The sequence below is a fragment of the Lepidothrix coronata genome, unplaced genomic scaffold, assembly GCF_001604755.1.
Source record: "Lepidothrix coronata isolate B3197 unplaced genomic scaffold, Lepidothrix_coronata-1.0 Scaffold63, whole genome shotgun sequence".
In the NCBI taxonomy this organism is placed as follows: Eukaryota; Metazoa; Chordata; class Aves; order Passeriformes; family Pipridae; genus Lepidothrix; species Lepidothrix coronata.
The window spans coordinates 2,857,021-2,874,785 of NW_016690243.1; the positions used below are offsets into that span (position 1 = coordinate 2,857,021).

Consider the following 17,765-nt stretch of genomic DNA (forward strand, 5'->3'; position numbering starts at 1 on the left):
TTCCACTGGTAGACTTTCCTTGGAAAAGGCAACTATTTGAGAATAACAACTAAAAATAGCATGAAATTTTTACTTTAAATGTCACTTTAATTTTTTTTCAGACTCATATAAACTAGAACTAACCTCGAAGTGCATGCTGAGAGGTGTCAGTTCTGGGGTCCTGGTGTATGTGGGTTTCAAACTGACAGAAGAGGCTGAAATTTCTCTCAGGTACTCTGACTAGTTTCCCGATCCTCAGAACACCTTCAAGACTGAATTAAGAGAATTTTGTACTTGAAGAATCAGTACAAGGAAGAGCTCCTGTGATGCTAGAAGCTCTGTGGTCTGTTGCTGCTATCTCAGTGAACTGGAGCTTTTCCAGATGGAGAGCAGCAAAATAAGTTGTTTCTACTTTTAGAATCAAACCTCCATAAACAAGTAGTCAAACTGAAAAAACCAGCGGCTCAAAAGGAAAGTTCATTATAGCGTGCAGTGATGTCCATCAACATAGTTCGGCCTAATTGATAGCATGGTTCAGGAAACAAAGCTTTGACTGTATTTCAAATAATCCACTATTTGTACCCTTTATACATAAACCTTTGAAAATTATTTTCAGAGGAAAGTATTTTTAAGTCAGAGCTCAAATACTTATGTCTTACAGATCCCTGGGACATCTCACAGCAGGCCATATAAAATTTCTGTGAGCATATTCTGAATGTGTACCGGAGTTTGAAATAAATATTTTTATGATACTGGATTTATTTCTCATCCTCCATGCATTTATTAAACATATGACATAGATCTTGACTCTTAAGTATGATATATGCTTACTGATACTGCTAATGTAGCTCATTGACATGGATGATAAAATAATTGAAGTTAATTTCCTCAAGAAACAGAATTAGAATGTTAGAATTAGTGATACAAGTTGCTTATGTTTTTCAGGCATTATTTTGCTAACTCTGTAAATACATGCAGGCTCCTGAATATTAAATTAGTACAGTAATAACACGGGCTGCATGTTTTCATCCCATATAAGAGAAAATCAATTAAAACCCCCAGCAGGATGTTTTCTGTTAGAGAACAGAAAACATTCTCTGTTTTCAGAGAAAAAGCTCTATCTCATTTATTCATGCATTACTGAGTCATAATAACATTCAGTGCTGGCACACTGGTCAAGACTAGCAAAATGCTCTGCAGTATCACTTATAACTGCATGGACTTGTTCCCTAGCCATTGCTGTTTTCATATTGTGAGCCTTGTGCGCTGCCACTGTGGGACTGCTGGGCCTGACCTGGGGCACGCACTGTGAACTTTGGCAGTGGTCCTGAGTGGCAGGGTGCTGCGCTATGCTCCCCTACGCTGCCCACCAGCTCTGTCCCCCTTTTCCCATCTCAGCACAGCTTTGACCCACACAGGAGTCTTGCAGTCCCTGATCATCCTCCAGCTGCTTTGTGCATTGGTTTAGAGATCAGTTTGGGGGCACGTGAACTAGATTCATCTGGAGTCCAGATACATACAAAACACATCCCAACCCTTAGCAGAGACACCTGGGTCTAAACCAAGGGCTACTTGGTATGGGAAGACTGACTACGTGTAATTCTAAGCAAAAATATCAAACCATGCAATATAGTTGTAGGGAATGTGGCACCAATTGCCTTTATCTACTGTGCCTTATTATTTGTTCAGGTGGACAGAGCCACACCATACCACACCAACTTGTGAGGGTGAAACAGATGGCATATCCATTTATAAAGCTTCTATACCAAGGGGATAAAGAGAAGGCTTTTAACTTGCTACAACTACACAGGGCAAGTAGCTACTCCTCTGGGACAGAGACAGCCTTTACAAATGGGAGGATGACATATCAATGAACAAGAATCAAACAGAAGCAGCTGGGCCATTTCACACTGGTCTGTGAGTCATAAAAATCAGAGAAAAATACACAAAAGTAAAGAAAAAAAAAAGAAGACTATTTGGAAGACATTGTCCAATGAAAACATGAGGCAAAAAATCAAAAAGAAAGTTTCAAGAAACCCAGTTGAAACACACTACAAAGGACAGGTGGGATACTGAAGCCACTGGCAAAACACCTACTACAATTTCGCTTTTACAGGTCTACTATAGCAAAATATTAGGACAGAATGGCAAACAAGCAGTGATCATGGGAATACCTGGTGGGACACCAGGCCTTGAGATCAATCATCAGACATCAGACTCGCAACTAAACCATTTCCTATAGTGCTGAAACATTACAAGTTAACACATACTATTGTACACTGACGATCTAAAATACTTTATGAGCATAGAAAAAACTCAAGTCAAACACAATACCCTTTAAATTTATTTCATATTTTTGTTAGCAGTCATTTGACTGTCATAATATGTAAGATGTTTTGAAAAATCAACAAAGACTCCAGGTGAGTACTTCTGACTCCATACCATAATGAAGGCATCGAATGTGGGTACTCTTTCTGCATGAAGTAGTTCGAGTATTCCACATCTGTATAGCAAAAAAAGAGTTATTGCTTATACTACAGGGCACCAAGTGGGGCAGAAAAACTCCTTAACATGAAACTGTACTGCATAAATAGCTACACACACTACATTTGTACTCTTATGTAGTATCTGGCATCTTCTTATTGAGGAAAACTGCTTGCACACCCCAAAATTACCTAACCCTACTGTGTAGCAGCTTGGCATCTTTCAAAACCTTGCACATTGCATTGCAATCTAAGCAGAATCATAGAATGGTTTGAATTGGAAGGGACCTAAAAGATCATCTAATTCCAATTCCCCTGCCATGGACAGGGATTCCACAGCACAGTTTCAGTCTGGTTATATGGTTTTAATGGTCCTGACCAATACATAATTTAATACAACAATTATTGGGTCATCGAACACTAGACTTCTTCCACTCAAATGACCATAATTAACTACTGATTGAGTCGAGACAACAACTCAGCAAAGAACCTGCACTTTCATGAACATATTTCCCTGACTTCAAAGAGACACTGGTCAGGATTACATGCCCAGCTCTTCACAGGCACAGGCCTGCTTCACGGTCACACAAAACCTAGCTCATTTTCTCCCTCCCCGTTATTCAATGCCATGTTCTTTCCCGCATTGTGTGAGGCTTTTAAAGATGCAATATTTAAAGCTAGTTTAAAAGGCCCATAGAAAGACATTCAAATGCTTTCAGGCTTTTCTCCCAGTTTCAGCCTGCTGGGAGTTTGTGGATGAGAATGTGAAGCAAAAACCTCACAGTCTGGGAACAATTGCAGTTTTAGGATGCAGTTGTCCACAGAAAGATGCAGAGCTCTTGCAGAGGTTTCAAGACAGAACACAGTGGAAGAAAGCACATAGGGTGCTTCATAAGGTTATGAAGGCTGTTTGTACAGAAAAGAATTTAACCTATACTGAAGTTAAAATACTTAATGCTTGTAATTTCATAATATTTAAGTTCTTTTCTTCCTTTCCTACTGTTCACTTTTCTCATAACCTATGCTAGTTTAAATCCCGCACCCCTTCATCAAGAAAGCTGGCTAGTCTTCAATGGTGAGAAACTATCACCTGTTTATATGACAGGCACACCTTGTGGCAGGCATCATTGTAGGTAAGAATCTACAATTCAGTGCTCTTACAGAAAACAAGTACTCCCCAGTAAAAACACAGCAGTGAACAAGCAAACTATCCTGGCATGTGTGTTACACTCAGAACATTCAAAAAACTTACAACACCCCCCTAGTCCGCACCTCTACATCTAAATAAAGCATGTCCACATCTATTATTTGTTCCAGCAATGAGAAAGCCTTTTTGGGTAAGAATCAGGTATTTGCCAATACAGAAACAGGTTAAAAGTCTTCATCAGTCTGAGGACTGATGAACCACCACTCACTGTTGCTCCACCGCAGCTAACAGAAGGCCTGAGCAGAGGCTTCAAACAAAGTCTTTAACACGCGAACGAGTTATCATGTTTAAGCTGTGTATGTGTTCAGGAGGTAGTCTGAAGCATCTTACTTCTAAATGAGTTTCTGTTAGTATATAGAGCAGCTGATACTTGGTAGTTTGTTCATGTATCAAAGCCTTTAACTGCTACTGAGCAGGCAAGAATTGGCCTAGACTACTGGAATGAAATACCAAGATAAAGGCCATCCACCTTTGCTTTTAAGCTATGAAAGTTTTCTGAATTCAGAGAAAACCAAATAGCAAGTTTTTATTGCATACTTTTGGAGAATACAACATATCCTATGCCTTGTGCTATTCATGCCGAGGTGCGGGGACATCCCTTTGTCTTCAGAAAAATACAGTGCATATTTGCAACAAAATTATTTGTAAAATTATGGCAGGATCACGGGCTGCTCAGATCTGTATTACCAAGCAATACAATCTCTCACTTACTTTATTAATCCATTACTACCCATTTAATGAAATATTTAGTTTCACTTGTATATTGTCCCATCACCAGTTTTTAAAGAAATGTGCTGTTTAGGCTAAAAAGACATTATAGGCTAAAAGATATTATTGCAACAATTACATGAAAGAATTTTGCCCTTTTACTTTTCAAACAGAGAAGCACATAAAAGGTGATTTTTCCAACAATAACTTAGTAATTTCCAGTCCTCCACAAGACACATTTGCTTATCACGTAAAAGCTGAGATTGCATTTTTAATTAAAAATCACAATAAGGGCTCTTAAAACATTTTAAAATAATACTACTTTAGGAGATCCATTCTTGTAATCATATTAAAATAAACTGCATTGCACTTCCAGAATAAATTAGTGAACCTATCCTCCAGGTGTAATTGCTAATTGTTCAGTTCACAAAGACTAATCTGCATCAAACCAAGACCCTCTATAGAGCTTATAATGCCTACTGGTAAAAGGAATCTCTTCTCTCTCTCTCTCTCTCCAAAATCTGTGGTATAGTAGAAGCTTCAGGTCTTGAAATCCTCTATTGCACACAAAGATTTAACCTGAGAAACAGATCACCAGTGGTACTCTAGATGCTTGAAAGTGTCCTGTGGGGTAACAACTGAGGATGCAATTATGTGTGTGCTCATTTGGAACTTGTGGGGGGGTTAAGGAAGGTATTAAGCAGAATACCAGCCTCTAAAACCATGAAACAGAAACAGGCAGAACTAACATGTGAGGAACTCTTGTGAACAAACAGATGAGAAGAGGCAGCTGTATGCTGGGGGCAATGGCTGCTGTATCACCTTGCTGGGGTTTTCAATGAGCAGCCAGCAGCTCTCCGTTCACAACCATGCCTGCTGTGGTTACTTGGAGAGGAAACAGGTAATGCACTCAGTAATATCTGAGTAGGAGGAGTAGTATAAGGAAGGGTGGGATGGGAAGGCAGCTGGTTCACTACTTTATTTGGTTAAAGACTATTCAGTATAAAATAAACAACAAAATCCAAGGAAAGTGGTAGATTACACAAAAATAAACATTAATGAGCAGGTGATAACAAGGAGAATAAGTTGTCTTTGGTCACTACAGGAACTAATGCCATTAAAGGAACTACACACAGCCTTGAACAGGTTCAATATGAATTTTGTCATTGATAAGAAAGGGGAAATGTGTGATTATCATATATATAATGGTATTTCTGAGGGTGTTTGTGGATGGGATATCAAAAGGCATTTGTGGGATTTTGTATCACTTATAGGAAATTTAGAAGAGGGGACAAAGGCAGAGAAAGGGAAGGATGGGAGGAAACAAACATCAGATAATGGAGGCAGGGAGTGGGGGGAATCAAACATGGGTAAGTTGCATTTAAACAGACTGCTGGTGGGTATGCTTCTCTGATCACACCCTGCACTTGGATCACATCATTTCCTTTTTACTAAATCCTTTTCTTAACTACTTTTTTGTATAATTCACCCTCTGTCCTATATGTGATACTGCTGCAAGGTCTAAGTGCCAGCAACTGCAAAAATACTGCAAATCCCAAGGCCTGCAGGTCCAGGAACTAGCAACTGGAGGAATCATGGTGTATCTATTGTTTTCCTAGTGAACTTAACGCTGTATGCATGTGTGCACATGTGTAATTTGCTAGCAAAGTACAAACTGGAGTAGCCCTTGAGTAGAAGGAGACCTGTATCTATAAAGACGCAAGGTCTGAGTCAGGGGATAGGCAAGGGGCCTGGGGTCTAGCCATGGACAGAGTTGATGCCCAGCAAGGAAGTCCAGCTAATGAACTAAGAGATTCTGCTAGTATCTGAGGGATCTATGACTGTGGGATATGTGAGACAAGCTCTCATAGCATCCTTAACAGAACTTCAGAGTTGAGCAAAAGAAGTGGTGGTTCTACTATCAAGAACGAAACAATTCTCACTAAAGTATCCTCTAGGTAGCAGTGAAAAAAGGTAGACATGTACAAGACCAACCAAACTTTAGTTTTCCACACTAAATGGAATATTCTTAAAAATGGGACACAAGACATGGCAGGAATAAGAATAACATGCTGTGCTCTGGCATGGTACACCCCAGTAGCATGCATTCAAAAGCACATAAAGACCTTGAGTAGAAAACTGTAACTGTCAGATTGATGATGAAACAATCAAAGACACAATTCCAGAAAAAAACTAATTTTAAAATCCATTGGCAGATGCTGTAGGAAGTGTTGATATGTAGCATAATTAATGTAGTCTGAACAAATTGTACTGTGGACAGTGATATGTTTATTAAAAGCCACTTGGTGAAGGCTGCTGGAGGGAACTAACTAGAAAGCCACACAGTCCTGGATTAGAATATAAAAGCACAGGCTTTCCTGTAAATAGGTAACAGCAAGACGGGAAAAAATATGTTATTTAATTTTCCTATATTCTGCCTCCACCCTTTCAGGTGTACTTAGAAGTACAAGATGTTGCCAGAAGGAACAGCTTTGTAGAACCGAAACCTCTGAATGAATAAGGATTTTGTTCAGAGCAGGGAAACGATAAATATTATGGGTAAGGTACTTCTTTGCCCACAGATAATGTGATTTATACTCTAAGATCTGTTGACCCGAAGAGGCTCTGCTCCAAATCAATAATTCTGAAAAGGCCATTTCAGCTATAGTGTAGTCTTGTCTTTGTCCAAGGGAAGACTGTTTATGCTGAAGTCTGTCATGGTTAACATGACAGACAGCAGTTACAAGGCTGGGGCAGAATTTTATGACTCCCAGCCAGCATGTTGGCAGATCTGTCTTCCGGAGACAGGGAGAGCCTGGATGTAAATGGAAGTTTATAGGCTGATTTGAAAGTTAATTTAGCCTGGCACCTATTATTTTGATTTTCAATAGTGACTTTTAGTCATTTCATCACCTAGAGACTCCAAACAATTTGTCACGGGATGTAAAGTGAGCTGCGGAGCAAAACCACTTAAAAGTTCACTAATCCCTTCAATAAGTGTTCGTGCTCAGTAAGAGGAAAACAGCATAGGCGTATGAATTCCCATGGAACAAACTTTTTTTTTGGAATGGTACCAATATCTTTACAACAGTTACCTGGAAAAACCTCAGGGTAATCTCATCACCTCTAATAGTCCACAGACCTATACATGGTTTCACACAGAAGACTTGCACAGACAAAAGCTCATGTCCTTTTCAACAGTTAAAACAGCATAGCTTTGCCTCGAGGTGCAATTACACCAGTCTAGAAGGGCTCTAGAAGAGTCTGGCTTTTCATGGTACGAGAGGCTCATGCCAAATCACTGCAACACAGAAATAAAGTAAGAATACTGCTTTAACTATTAGCATAAATATAGAGATACTACTTTCACGTACAGAAGAAGGGTAGATGCTAGAGAAACAATACAAATGTAACTTAAAAGACCACTAATTATCAAAGTTTGACAACCAGAAGAGCCAAGCATGGAATAAATGCACACTAAAGGTCTGAAACTGCCTGCGTGCACATGACTTCTTTTTGTTGTGTCCTTCACACTATTAGTGACTTAAAAATGCAACATAACTTGACAGTAGGGTTAAAAGCCAACCTGAACTGAAAAAAAAAATAATCAAGCCATTTTCTTCTCTTAAATATAAAAACATTAAACTCTATTTTTTTGTTCAGATCAAACCGAATCATCCCATAAGATCTCTATCTACCATTTCAGAGTCATGATTTGATTGGAGAACACTTTTTAAAAATCAGACATAGTCATCTTAGAGACAACTTGTACCTGGTAAGGCCTGCAGAGCAGCATCCTATCACTGCAGTTTCCCCCCTTTTTTCTGCCTGTGCCTTCCCACAGGACCAGAAGATGTAACCCAGGCTTTTCCTTCTGCCTCGTAACACCCAGGTTTCTCTCACAAGGACCAGTTCAGCCTGAGGATTTGTTGCAATTTCTGTATTATGAGCTCTAGCTAAGCTGCTTCTAGAAGGCCACAGACATACAGGCTTCTCAACTGGGATGCAAACCCTGCTGTTCTTGCTGCTTACGATGCCTGGCTTATCCCTGCAGCCATCCCCCACAGTCCATTTGTGCCTCTCGCTGTGCACCACCTGCTTTGCTTTATCTCTGTGTATGTTTGTGCTGACAAACGGATTTATGTGAGAAGTCAAAAAGCCCCCCAGAGCATCAGCTCCACGTCCCACCGCCCTGGCACACTGCCGGCACCAACTCCATCTCCAGCTCGACTCTGTTGGAAACTCTCCCTGTCCCCACAGCTCCGCGTGCTAAACGCGGGGCTGTGCTATGGGAAGGACCGGCACTAGCAGGACCAGAAGAAGGAGTCACGTCCCTGTAACCAGAGGGCGCACCCCGGAATCCCGCTCCGACGGGCGATCAGGCGAGCCCGCACCGCGCCGGGCCCCGGTGCTCCCGGCTGCCCCACACGTGTCCGCCGCTCCCCATCCCCGGCGCGCGGCGTCAGCCCCCTCCCACCCTCCGAGCCGGGACCGCGGAGCCGCGGAGAGGTCGGGGGAGCGGAGCGGGCCACCTCACGCCTCCCGCAGCGCACTCACCTCCCCGCGCCGGCCCCGCGCCCCCCCTGCACGCTGCCATTCCGCCGCCGCGCCGCCCCACCCGTCCTGGCGTGAGGCGGCCCCGGGAGCCGCGCTCCGCCCCGCTCCGCCCCGCCGGGGAGCGCGGGGCCAGACGGGGCTCGTAGTCTCTCCTTCGGCCGCGGGCGGCGAGGGGCGCGGCCGTGCCGAGGCACTACGTTCCCCGGCGTGCAGCGGGACGGGGAATATAAGTGGCTGGCGGCGAGCGCGCCTCAGTCAGTCCGCCCGCCCGAACAATGCTTTTGCTGCTGGGGCCGGGTAGCCGCGGCTGAGCGCGGCGGGAGCAGCCGGGCAGCGGACGCTCTTGCCGGCCACCGCCGCTCCCAGCGAAGGGGCTGGCGGGGGGACGGTCGCTCGCACGCCGCGAGCATGTGGATACCCACGGAGCACGAGAAGTACGGCGTGGGTGAGTGAGAGAGAGGGCGAGCGGGGCAGCGCGGGGGCGAGGAGCAGCGCTGCCGGCGGGGAGCGCATCTCGGGCGGAGCGGGCTCGCCCCGTGGGGGGCTGCTGCCGTCCCCCGCGGGAGCGAGGGCAGCGCCCCGTGGCTGCGATGGGGGTCGGAGGTCCCGTCGCTGGGCGGGGGGAGCGGCCCCTTCCCCGGGGGCGCAACAAAGGACGGCCAATGCCCGAGTCGCGGCTCCGGCGTCTCCCGCCGCTGCCAGGGGATGGGGCAGGGGCCGGTTCCTCGTCTCCGAGGCGGGCGCTCGGCTGTCTCCGCCGGTGCTGGGTGGAAAGGCTGGCGTTCCGCAGGAAACAAAGCAGCCTTAAAACATATCGCTGGGAGCGGCGACCCGACTGGAGACGGTGTCCGGTGGCGGCCCGGGGAGGAACAGGAGCGGGGCCGCGGGCATTGTTCACGCGTCGGGGGTTTTGTCGCTGCTTCAGTGGAAATCAGACAAAGTGTCGCTTATGGGAGTCGCGCTTCCTCGGCTGGTTGTTCCCCTCTGCCCGGTGCAGGGCTCTGAAGCCCGCGGGTTTGACTTGGGAAGTGATCGGAGAGATTTACGGTGATTTTATTTTTCTTGGCACCTCCTATTAAAGCCGGCAACACCCGATGAGCGCTGGCGGGTCGTCCCGGACAATAGTCCCCTCTGACACGGGTGTAGCTGAACTGTTGTACAGACCTGCCAGCCTAGTAGGCAGCTCTCCGTGTGTTTACGTCGCGTTTGAACGCGGAGTTGTTCATATTGGAGAAAAGCGGGAGGAGCGCGGAGCCCTCCTTTGTGTGTGTGTGTGTTTTGTGTGTGTGTAGCAGCGCTGCGTCCAGCCTTCAGCGCGGGGCCGCTTCGTCCCATCTGGAGCTGAGACCAGATGTTGCTGTCCTCCGAACGCTAAATTATAGGGATCATCGATGTATGATGATCCTTATTTTTTTGAATTCTTTATTTGCCAGGTCACAGATGGGTTGCAAGATGTTGATTAGTCCTGCCACCCGCCTTTCTTTACGAGGATGGGCAAGAGGCTTAAAAAACCACTCCGGGACTCCCTGAGAATGGCATGGATCTTAGCAGTCAAGTATTTCAAGCTGCAGCCCTCCTCTCCATCTATTTGTTGTTCATTTTTATTTTTGAACATAGTATACTATTTCACAACTGAAGCATTTCCCCCCTTGATTTATTAGCTAAAATCAGTATGGAGCATCTTTCCTAATACTGAAAACAAGGAGCCAAAAACTGTTCCCCCTATTTGAATAACTACTTCTTCCTTGCTAAATAATTAAGTGATGTCCCCTAAAGAAGCTTTTCTATGTTTAGTAACTGTTTTCAGGTAATTACAGGTGAATCACTCTCCAGCTCTGCCTTATCTTACCAGGGCTGGTGTCATTGAAATCTTGCTCCTGTTAAAGAGACACAGTTGCAATTTCTCAATAGTGAGGTTCCTTTGGCTCAACCAGAAAATGTAGTCCACCACAAAGATCATCTTTGTGTAAATATAATATAGTCACAAAAAATATGCTTATTCTTATTTAAATTCATTCCATGATTTTCTGTGATTTGGCTTCCAAAGGCTATTCAAGATGGTAACAAAAAGCCTCTATTCAGTTTGGGTCCTCTGTACTCCTAGGATGGGAGTGATATCTTAGTTCATATGATCACTGCAAAATATTGAAATACTAACCTCAAGTAATTTAATTTTTTTCTTGGACAGCTTTTTATGCTGTGTTTTTACACTCACTCACCTGCATGATGAGTGCTGTCTGCAAAATCTTCACACCCAATTACCGTATAAGCTATTGTACTGTATAGTGGTGATCAGGGAGGCAGGAGAAAAGGTTGTATCTTGCTATATAACTATTTAAACTTTACGTGAAGTGACTCATGAATCAAACTTGCGTTTTGCACCACAGACCAGCTTATGGATATTCTTTTTTACTGATGGGATTATTATGTTTCTAAACAACTATTTTAATACTGATGTGTAAAATGGTTGCATTAGAAAACCCCTTTGAGAGTCCCGATTAGTTGTACTGAGCATACGTATCCTTTGTATAAAGAGCTCAGGGCTTGCATCAAAATCAGACCTCATCTGCATTTTTAGTCTGAATTTTGCAGCACATGCTGTGTACCACACATTTCTCCTGTGACATACCACAGTGGATGAATAACCAGTCAACAGCCACCTGGTTACACTGAAGGGTTACTGGTAACCAGGTGGCTGTTGCTGACTTGGAATCAGTCAGTCTGTGCCACTTCGAGGGATAATGAGTTACAATCTTGTCTTCTTCAAATTTTTAAACTTCTGCCTGCTAGTCACTGGTAATATCTAACTGACTTTTACTGAGCAGGTTGCTTAACTCTGAGGTCATTTACTAGTGGGCAGACACACTGCTAGTTCATTTCGTGGTAGACATTCATGCTGCTATAAGGAGAACATTATTACACTTACATGTGACACCTTTTATACTACAGTAGTATGTGTTATGTAGTACAGTTATGTGTTTTTGTTTCTAAGGCTATACCTTTTGTCAGTTATGTTGTATTATCCCTCAGGATGCTAAAGATGAAATAAGCACTGGAATATTTTTGGTTCTGAGAAAGTTTGCTTTGTCTGGGTTTTGATATTTGTATTTTCAGAACAGAAGGTTAAACTTCTATATTTCACTTTGAAATTCCACGTTTTGAATCATACCTTCAGCTGTTGTATCAAACTAGTGATGGCATTGCGTAAAGGATCCAATGGTCAGTTATGTGGAGTACTTAGCATGAAGTATGCTGATGAAAGGGTAGGAGAGGTAAGATTATTTTTTGCTCTTAATGGTATTTAAATCTGGTAGATGTCAAATGGAGTTGACTTACATAAATGCTGTATGCTGATCTATGTGATTAAGAACCTAAGAGAATCACAGATTCATTCAGGTTGGAAAAAACCTCCAAAATGAGTCATTTAAGACTGCATAGCTTGAGATGCTCTGCAGGCAGCAGACTGATAAGTGTAGAAGTGACTATTACTGGTTGGTGCAAAGTGGTAACTTTTATCTGTAATAAATAAATCACAGGACTACATAATACTGCTTTGACTCTATATTCAGGCAATCTCTTTTTCTTTTTGTCTCACCAGTTCTTCATACTACTATATAATCTGATTTCTTTGATTTACCTGAATCTGTATGGATGCAGTTATGTTTTCTGGAATGTGGGTGATTCACCCTTTTTTCCTGAGCACAAAGCATTTCTCTGGAAGGTATTTTTTGGATTAGGGTGCAAAGATAAATTAAGGAGATGAATTAAAAAGCAGTTGCTGAGTGCATCATCTAATTGATAAGCAGAATGGTATTCCAGATGCTGAAGTCATTCTGTACAGCAAAATACACTGGTTTAACTCAGACAAGTTTAAATAGTGCTTGATATTTTTCGTGTGGTTAACACACATAAATGTGCCTAAGGGGGGCATGAAGTTTGGCTGTCTCCTAGTTTATAGATGGAGAAATGTGAGAATCAGATGAATTTGTGCTGTAAGCTGAGGTTTATAGGAAGAAAAAGACGAGGGTGTATTAGTTGATCACAAGAGCAGTATTGACTTGCACATAGACAGAAGCCGAATCAATTGGGGGTTGTGTCCTGTTCTGAGTTGCAGCTAGACTAGTCTTTCTAGCAGTCCTGTTGAAAGATAGCTAACATATCCTTATCTTTATGCTACAATACTTTTTTTCATTGCAAACTAATTTTACTGTAAATGAACTTGGTTTGTTTAGCTCAACAGTATCTCTCTGTCAATAACACGCTAGACTTCTAATATAATGTGTTTTGTTTAACACAAACACTTCGTCAGCCTTTCTTGTGTGCCTCTCCAAACAGTAAAAATGAAGCCTTCAATCAAACCTTATTTCCTCTATTCTCCTGCATTAATCTTGCTGCACATTTCTATGTGGAATTCACTTTGTATTTTTGTCTTAGACTAAATGTCAATACTAATGAGCTATACCAGAACTTCTGTCAAGCTATCTAAATAATTGTTTAGAGGTGAGACAAGACAAAACATAAGGTATTTGTGCGTTCCTTTGGATAAAGGACAGTTGGTGGGTAATGTTTGCTTTCTATTTATAGCTTGTAACTGTTTGTGGGGCTGGTCACCTGGAAGCAGGTGAAGGTGAAGTACCATGGGGCACGAGAGTGAGGTTGGCAGTATACCAATGCTCCCTTTGCCTCACTGGGGCAATGGGAGTCCATTCTCATGTTATGAAATACTCCCTGAGTTTTAGCTATCTGAGGTAGCAAAGACCCACACACTTTCTATAGGAGCATTTTTGACACATGATGTGTTTGTCATGGAGGCTTTTATATTGATTTAGGATGTCAGTCAATTAAAGATGATATTTTTGTAGTCTTTTATATAAGCAGTAAGTTTCAATATCTTTCAAAAATGGAATTATCTCAACTCACAGCTTTTGGACAAAAAAAATCACTGACTATCTTCTGTTGGAAAACAGAATATTAACTTTGAGATTTTTAAGTAATTTTTGGTTGTAAGACTAGTCTTAAGCTAAACAAATGTTGTTAAAATGGTGAAATTTTCTTAAAAGAAGACTAAATAAAGATTTTAAAGTGTTTTTTAAACAGCTGCCTTCAAAAATCTGAAGTTTTCAGTACAGATATGTGATATTTTGAGTGTCTTCATCTCCTAAGGACAGCTCAGAGTTGCCTGGCTCATTAACACCTTATACAATGCCCTTCAGAGATCTCATTTTCCCCATTCACTACCTACCTGGGGAAGATTTTGAAGGCTGATGTTATTTCATGGTTAGCAGTATACTGATGACACTGTTTTTCGTCCTCTTACACTGTATGGAGGGTTTTTTACCACCATTCTCAGTATTGGTTTGTGAGGCTACTAGCTGGACTGGATTTATCCAAAAGGTGATGGAGCAATGGTGAATTAAATGACATAAGGTGTGAAGGTGAGAAAGCATTCTTCCTTTCTGCAGTGAGAACACATTTTTTGTTATCTAACATAGGCTAATGTAATCTGTGGTTGCTTCTGGGAGCTCAGGCAGCATGTGATGGAGTCACTAACTTCTCTGTCAAGGAAGCTATAATTGGTTATTTGACTGCTACCATGCAGATGTCAGCAACTTTTTACACTGCTGCAAGAGTGTCTGCCATTGACTCATCTCTTTGCTTCCCTAACCTGCACCCCAGAAAGGAAACTACAGAATAAAATATAGTTTCATGTTTACAGGCTGGTTCAGTGTTGTCTATGATGTTCCATAGTATCCAGTTCATTTCTGAGTGTAATTCACTGTGTAGGTTTTGGTCTATAAAGTTCTCTGTAATTTGAGTCTTGGGATCTGGGAAAATCTGGAGGAGAGCATTTTGACTGCTTGGATCATTTGTGACAGTTGAATGTATTCAGCAACTGAGACAAGGCACTTTCAGCGCAAAGTTCGCACCCCTGGGAGATGTGTTACTTCATTTCTTCAGTTTTGAGAGACTTTTAGTGTTGTGCGTGGATGTTGTGTGGTTTTTTGGTTTTGTTTTTGTTTTTTTTTTCCCTGCTACTGGATTTCTAGTTGGTTCTTTGAAGGTATAGAGGAACAAACTAGATAACCCCTCAAAGTCCCTTCAAGCCTGTCTTTGTGGTTCTGCACAGAAGGGTTGAAATGGGAAGGTTTTGCTTCATTCTCAGTCTGGAATTTCTTTTGTTACTGTGAGATTTTTTTTTTGCATGTAACTATATAGATCATTGAGTAACCTTTTGTTTTGCTTCTCTTAATTTTCTTGCTATCTGTCTGTTTGTGAGGAACTGGGCAGAATGCCTTTGAGGTGACTATTGTCCCCTTCCCAGTGATTTGGAAGCCAGGTGACTAAAAAGGAATATCACCCTCCAGCTTATTTATTAGTCACATGCATTTAATGTGTCTAAAATGTCTCTAACATTATATAATATCAAGGGTTGATTTTTTTTTTTCCAGACGATGATCAGTAGAAATATAGAAAAATGTTTAGAAAGGATTTTGAGAGATTTAATCTGTACTGGTTTCTCAAGGCCAAGTCAACTTTAGCTCTTACTTCAGAAGAATATTTGCCAACATGTTTTTTAAAATGCTGATAACAGAATATCTGCAACTTCTGTAGTCAGTGCTTAGCAATCTCACTACTATAAGTGTTTAGCACTGGAGTAGTTTTCCTCTTGCATATATCATTATGTGTATATGAAGACTTGCCAAGACTGTCTCCTTTTCCTTGTATGAAATAGCTCCAGTTATTTCATCCTTTCCTTGTAGATGATATGTTCTTGTTTTTGATCAGTTGGTGTATGTTCAAAACTGGACAGGAAAGGTTTATCACGTAAAGCAGGAGAATCTTACCATGTGGTTTAGGCAATGTGTCTTGTCTACTTGACATTCTTTGTGTGATGTTTGTTCCTTTTGCAATAGCATTGCATTGACTCGTGCTAAGTTGGGAACTGCTAATCAATCCTTCAGATCATTTTCTAGAATACGGTTGTCTAGACAGTCGTTCTCCCATCCTGTATTTGTCAGCTGAAGATTTCTGCTTATGTGACCTTAGTGAATGGCACCTCTCTTCGATATTATTTATTCCTGTTTGTCAGCCATGCTGACTCCCAAATTTCCTTTCTCACATATGCCTGTTGGAAACACCTTGTCTGACAGCTTTGAGAGATGTCGTTTAGAAACTGTACTTGCCAGCAGAAGCAGAGCTTGTTAAAAAAAACAGCACATGATCAGCAACCAAAGAGGCTTGGATGCCACAATGATTTGCCATTAGTTTACATGTTTAAAGGAATGTATTTTTCAGATCTTTACAATGACAAGAGACTGAAGTGATAGCTACTTGCAGTTTCTCTTCATAATGCATGCTTCTAGTTACTCAGAATTTATGTTCCCAGTTATGTAGTTTAAAGATGATATGATAACTTGTCAACTTTGCATTTTTGGACACCTGAAATGTTTAGTTATAAAATAATGCTGATCACAGTTCCAGATGCTCAGGGGTGAATAGGAGGGCTGCAAACAGTGCAGCTCTGAAAGTCACCTGTGCTATAGGGACAAAGAAAGAAGCTTGGACTTTGCAATCTGTCACACGTTGTGCTTGCTGGTTTTTGTTGTTTTGAGTAAGAAAATAGGATAAAATCTAATCAGTTTTGCAGTATTAAAAACACAACAGTCTTATTGTGGGATGAAGCAAAAAAAAAGTGCTTGTGTGATCTGGAGCTAATATAAGGAAAAAAATCCTTGCTGATATTGACTGCACCCTTCATCTTCCTCCAGTTAAGGAGCCAAATAAATTTATTTTTTCAGATTCGTATGCAGTTATTTGTCTACTTTAATAATAACAGCTGAAGTTATTAACACTGAAAGTGAACAAAGTCTGTTTACTCAGGTCTCTAGTACACAGAGTTTTGTCTTGATAGTTTGTGTGTAGAAAAACACAAATCACAATAACGTCTTTGAGGAATAACTTAAATTTGTTTCAGTTTTGCTTTCTATGTTACTGAATTTCAAGTGTGTGTTTTTATCCTTTCAGGGTTCTGGAAGTAGGGGGTGGCTGGTCTTACACAGTTGGTAGCTAAATTATGTGCTTGTTCAATTCTTTCTGCAGCAGAGAAGAAATTCAGAGCCCTTTTGAAATCCATTGCTTGGGGTTTCTTGATAATTGTTTGCGCTGAACTTAGGATTTCTGAGTTTTATTTAGAAATGAAAAATGTGTTCTTAACTGAAAAGGTGTGTACTGGTACATTTTCATGAATCATTGTTATAATGAGTGGAAATCTATATATGCTATGGATAAGAGGTGAGCACTAACTGCACAATAGGGGCTGTTCTGTAATTGAAATTACAGAATTCTGTTTAGTTACTTTTAGAACAAGGCATTTTCTTTTACTATCATAAATCATTTACCACATAATAGGACAATGTTTTATTTTTTTGAAACTCTTTGAAATTACAGATTACAGTGCAGAAAGGAAATGATTATGCCATAAAGCCTTATTTTAACTTTTCTCCAGTACAGTGTAGTGAGGTAAATACGTATGAGATGTTGGGTGAGTTGGGACAGGACACACCAGTACTTCTGATGCTTCATTTTGTTGAGCTAAATGCAAGGTGACTGCAGAATTTGTATTATTTCATTATTGTATTATAGAAACAGCAATGGGTAACAGCTTGATCCTTAATCAAGCAGGAGATATGTTATAGACTATATAAGTCTGCGATAGTTGTATTTATATGAAGAAGCATTCATGCTTCTGTAGATAATGTTGCCCATAAAATAAAGAACATTTTTTTTTTTCTGAGGAAGAGCCTTGTATAAAAATGGCTATTGGGTTTTAA

The 17,765-nt window shown here is 41.4% G+C and overlaps 2 protein-coding genes across 5 annotated transcripts in view; one reads left to right on the forward strand and one right to left on the reverse strand.

Moving 5' to 3' along the window:
• Positions 1-8,975, reverse strand: part of ZNF277 (zinc finger protein 277) — a 52,771-nt gene extending 43,796 nt beyond the window's left edge. The window contains exon 1 of the mRNA XM_017817914.1: positions 8,935-8,975. Coding sequence (XP_017673403.1) covers positions 8,935-8,974 — 40 coding nt within the window. The 5' untranslated portion in view covers position 8,975. The remainder of the gene's footprint in view (positions 1-8,934) is intronic.
• A 311-nt stretch (positions 8,976-9,286) lies between these two features.
• DOCK4 (dedicator of cytokinesis 4) overlaps positions 9,287-17,765 on the forward strand; it is a 240,175-nt gene continuing 231,696 nt past the window's right edge. For all 4 annotated transcript variants that reach the window (XM_017817903.1, XM_017817905.1, XM_017817904.1 and 1 more), the window contains exon 1: positions 9,287-9,379. In XM_017817903.1, coding sequence (XP_017673392.1) covers positions 9,343-9,379 — 37 coding nt within the window. In that variant the 5' untranslated portion in view covers positions 9,287-9,342. The remainder of the gene's footprint in view (positions 9,380-17,765) is intronic.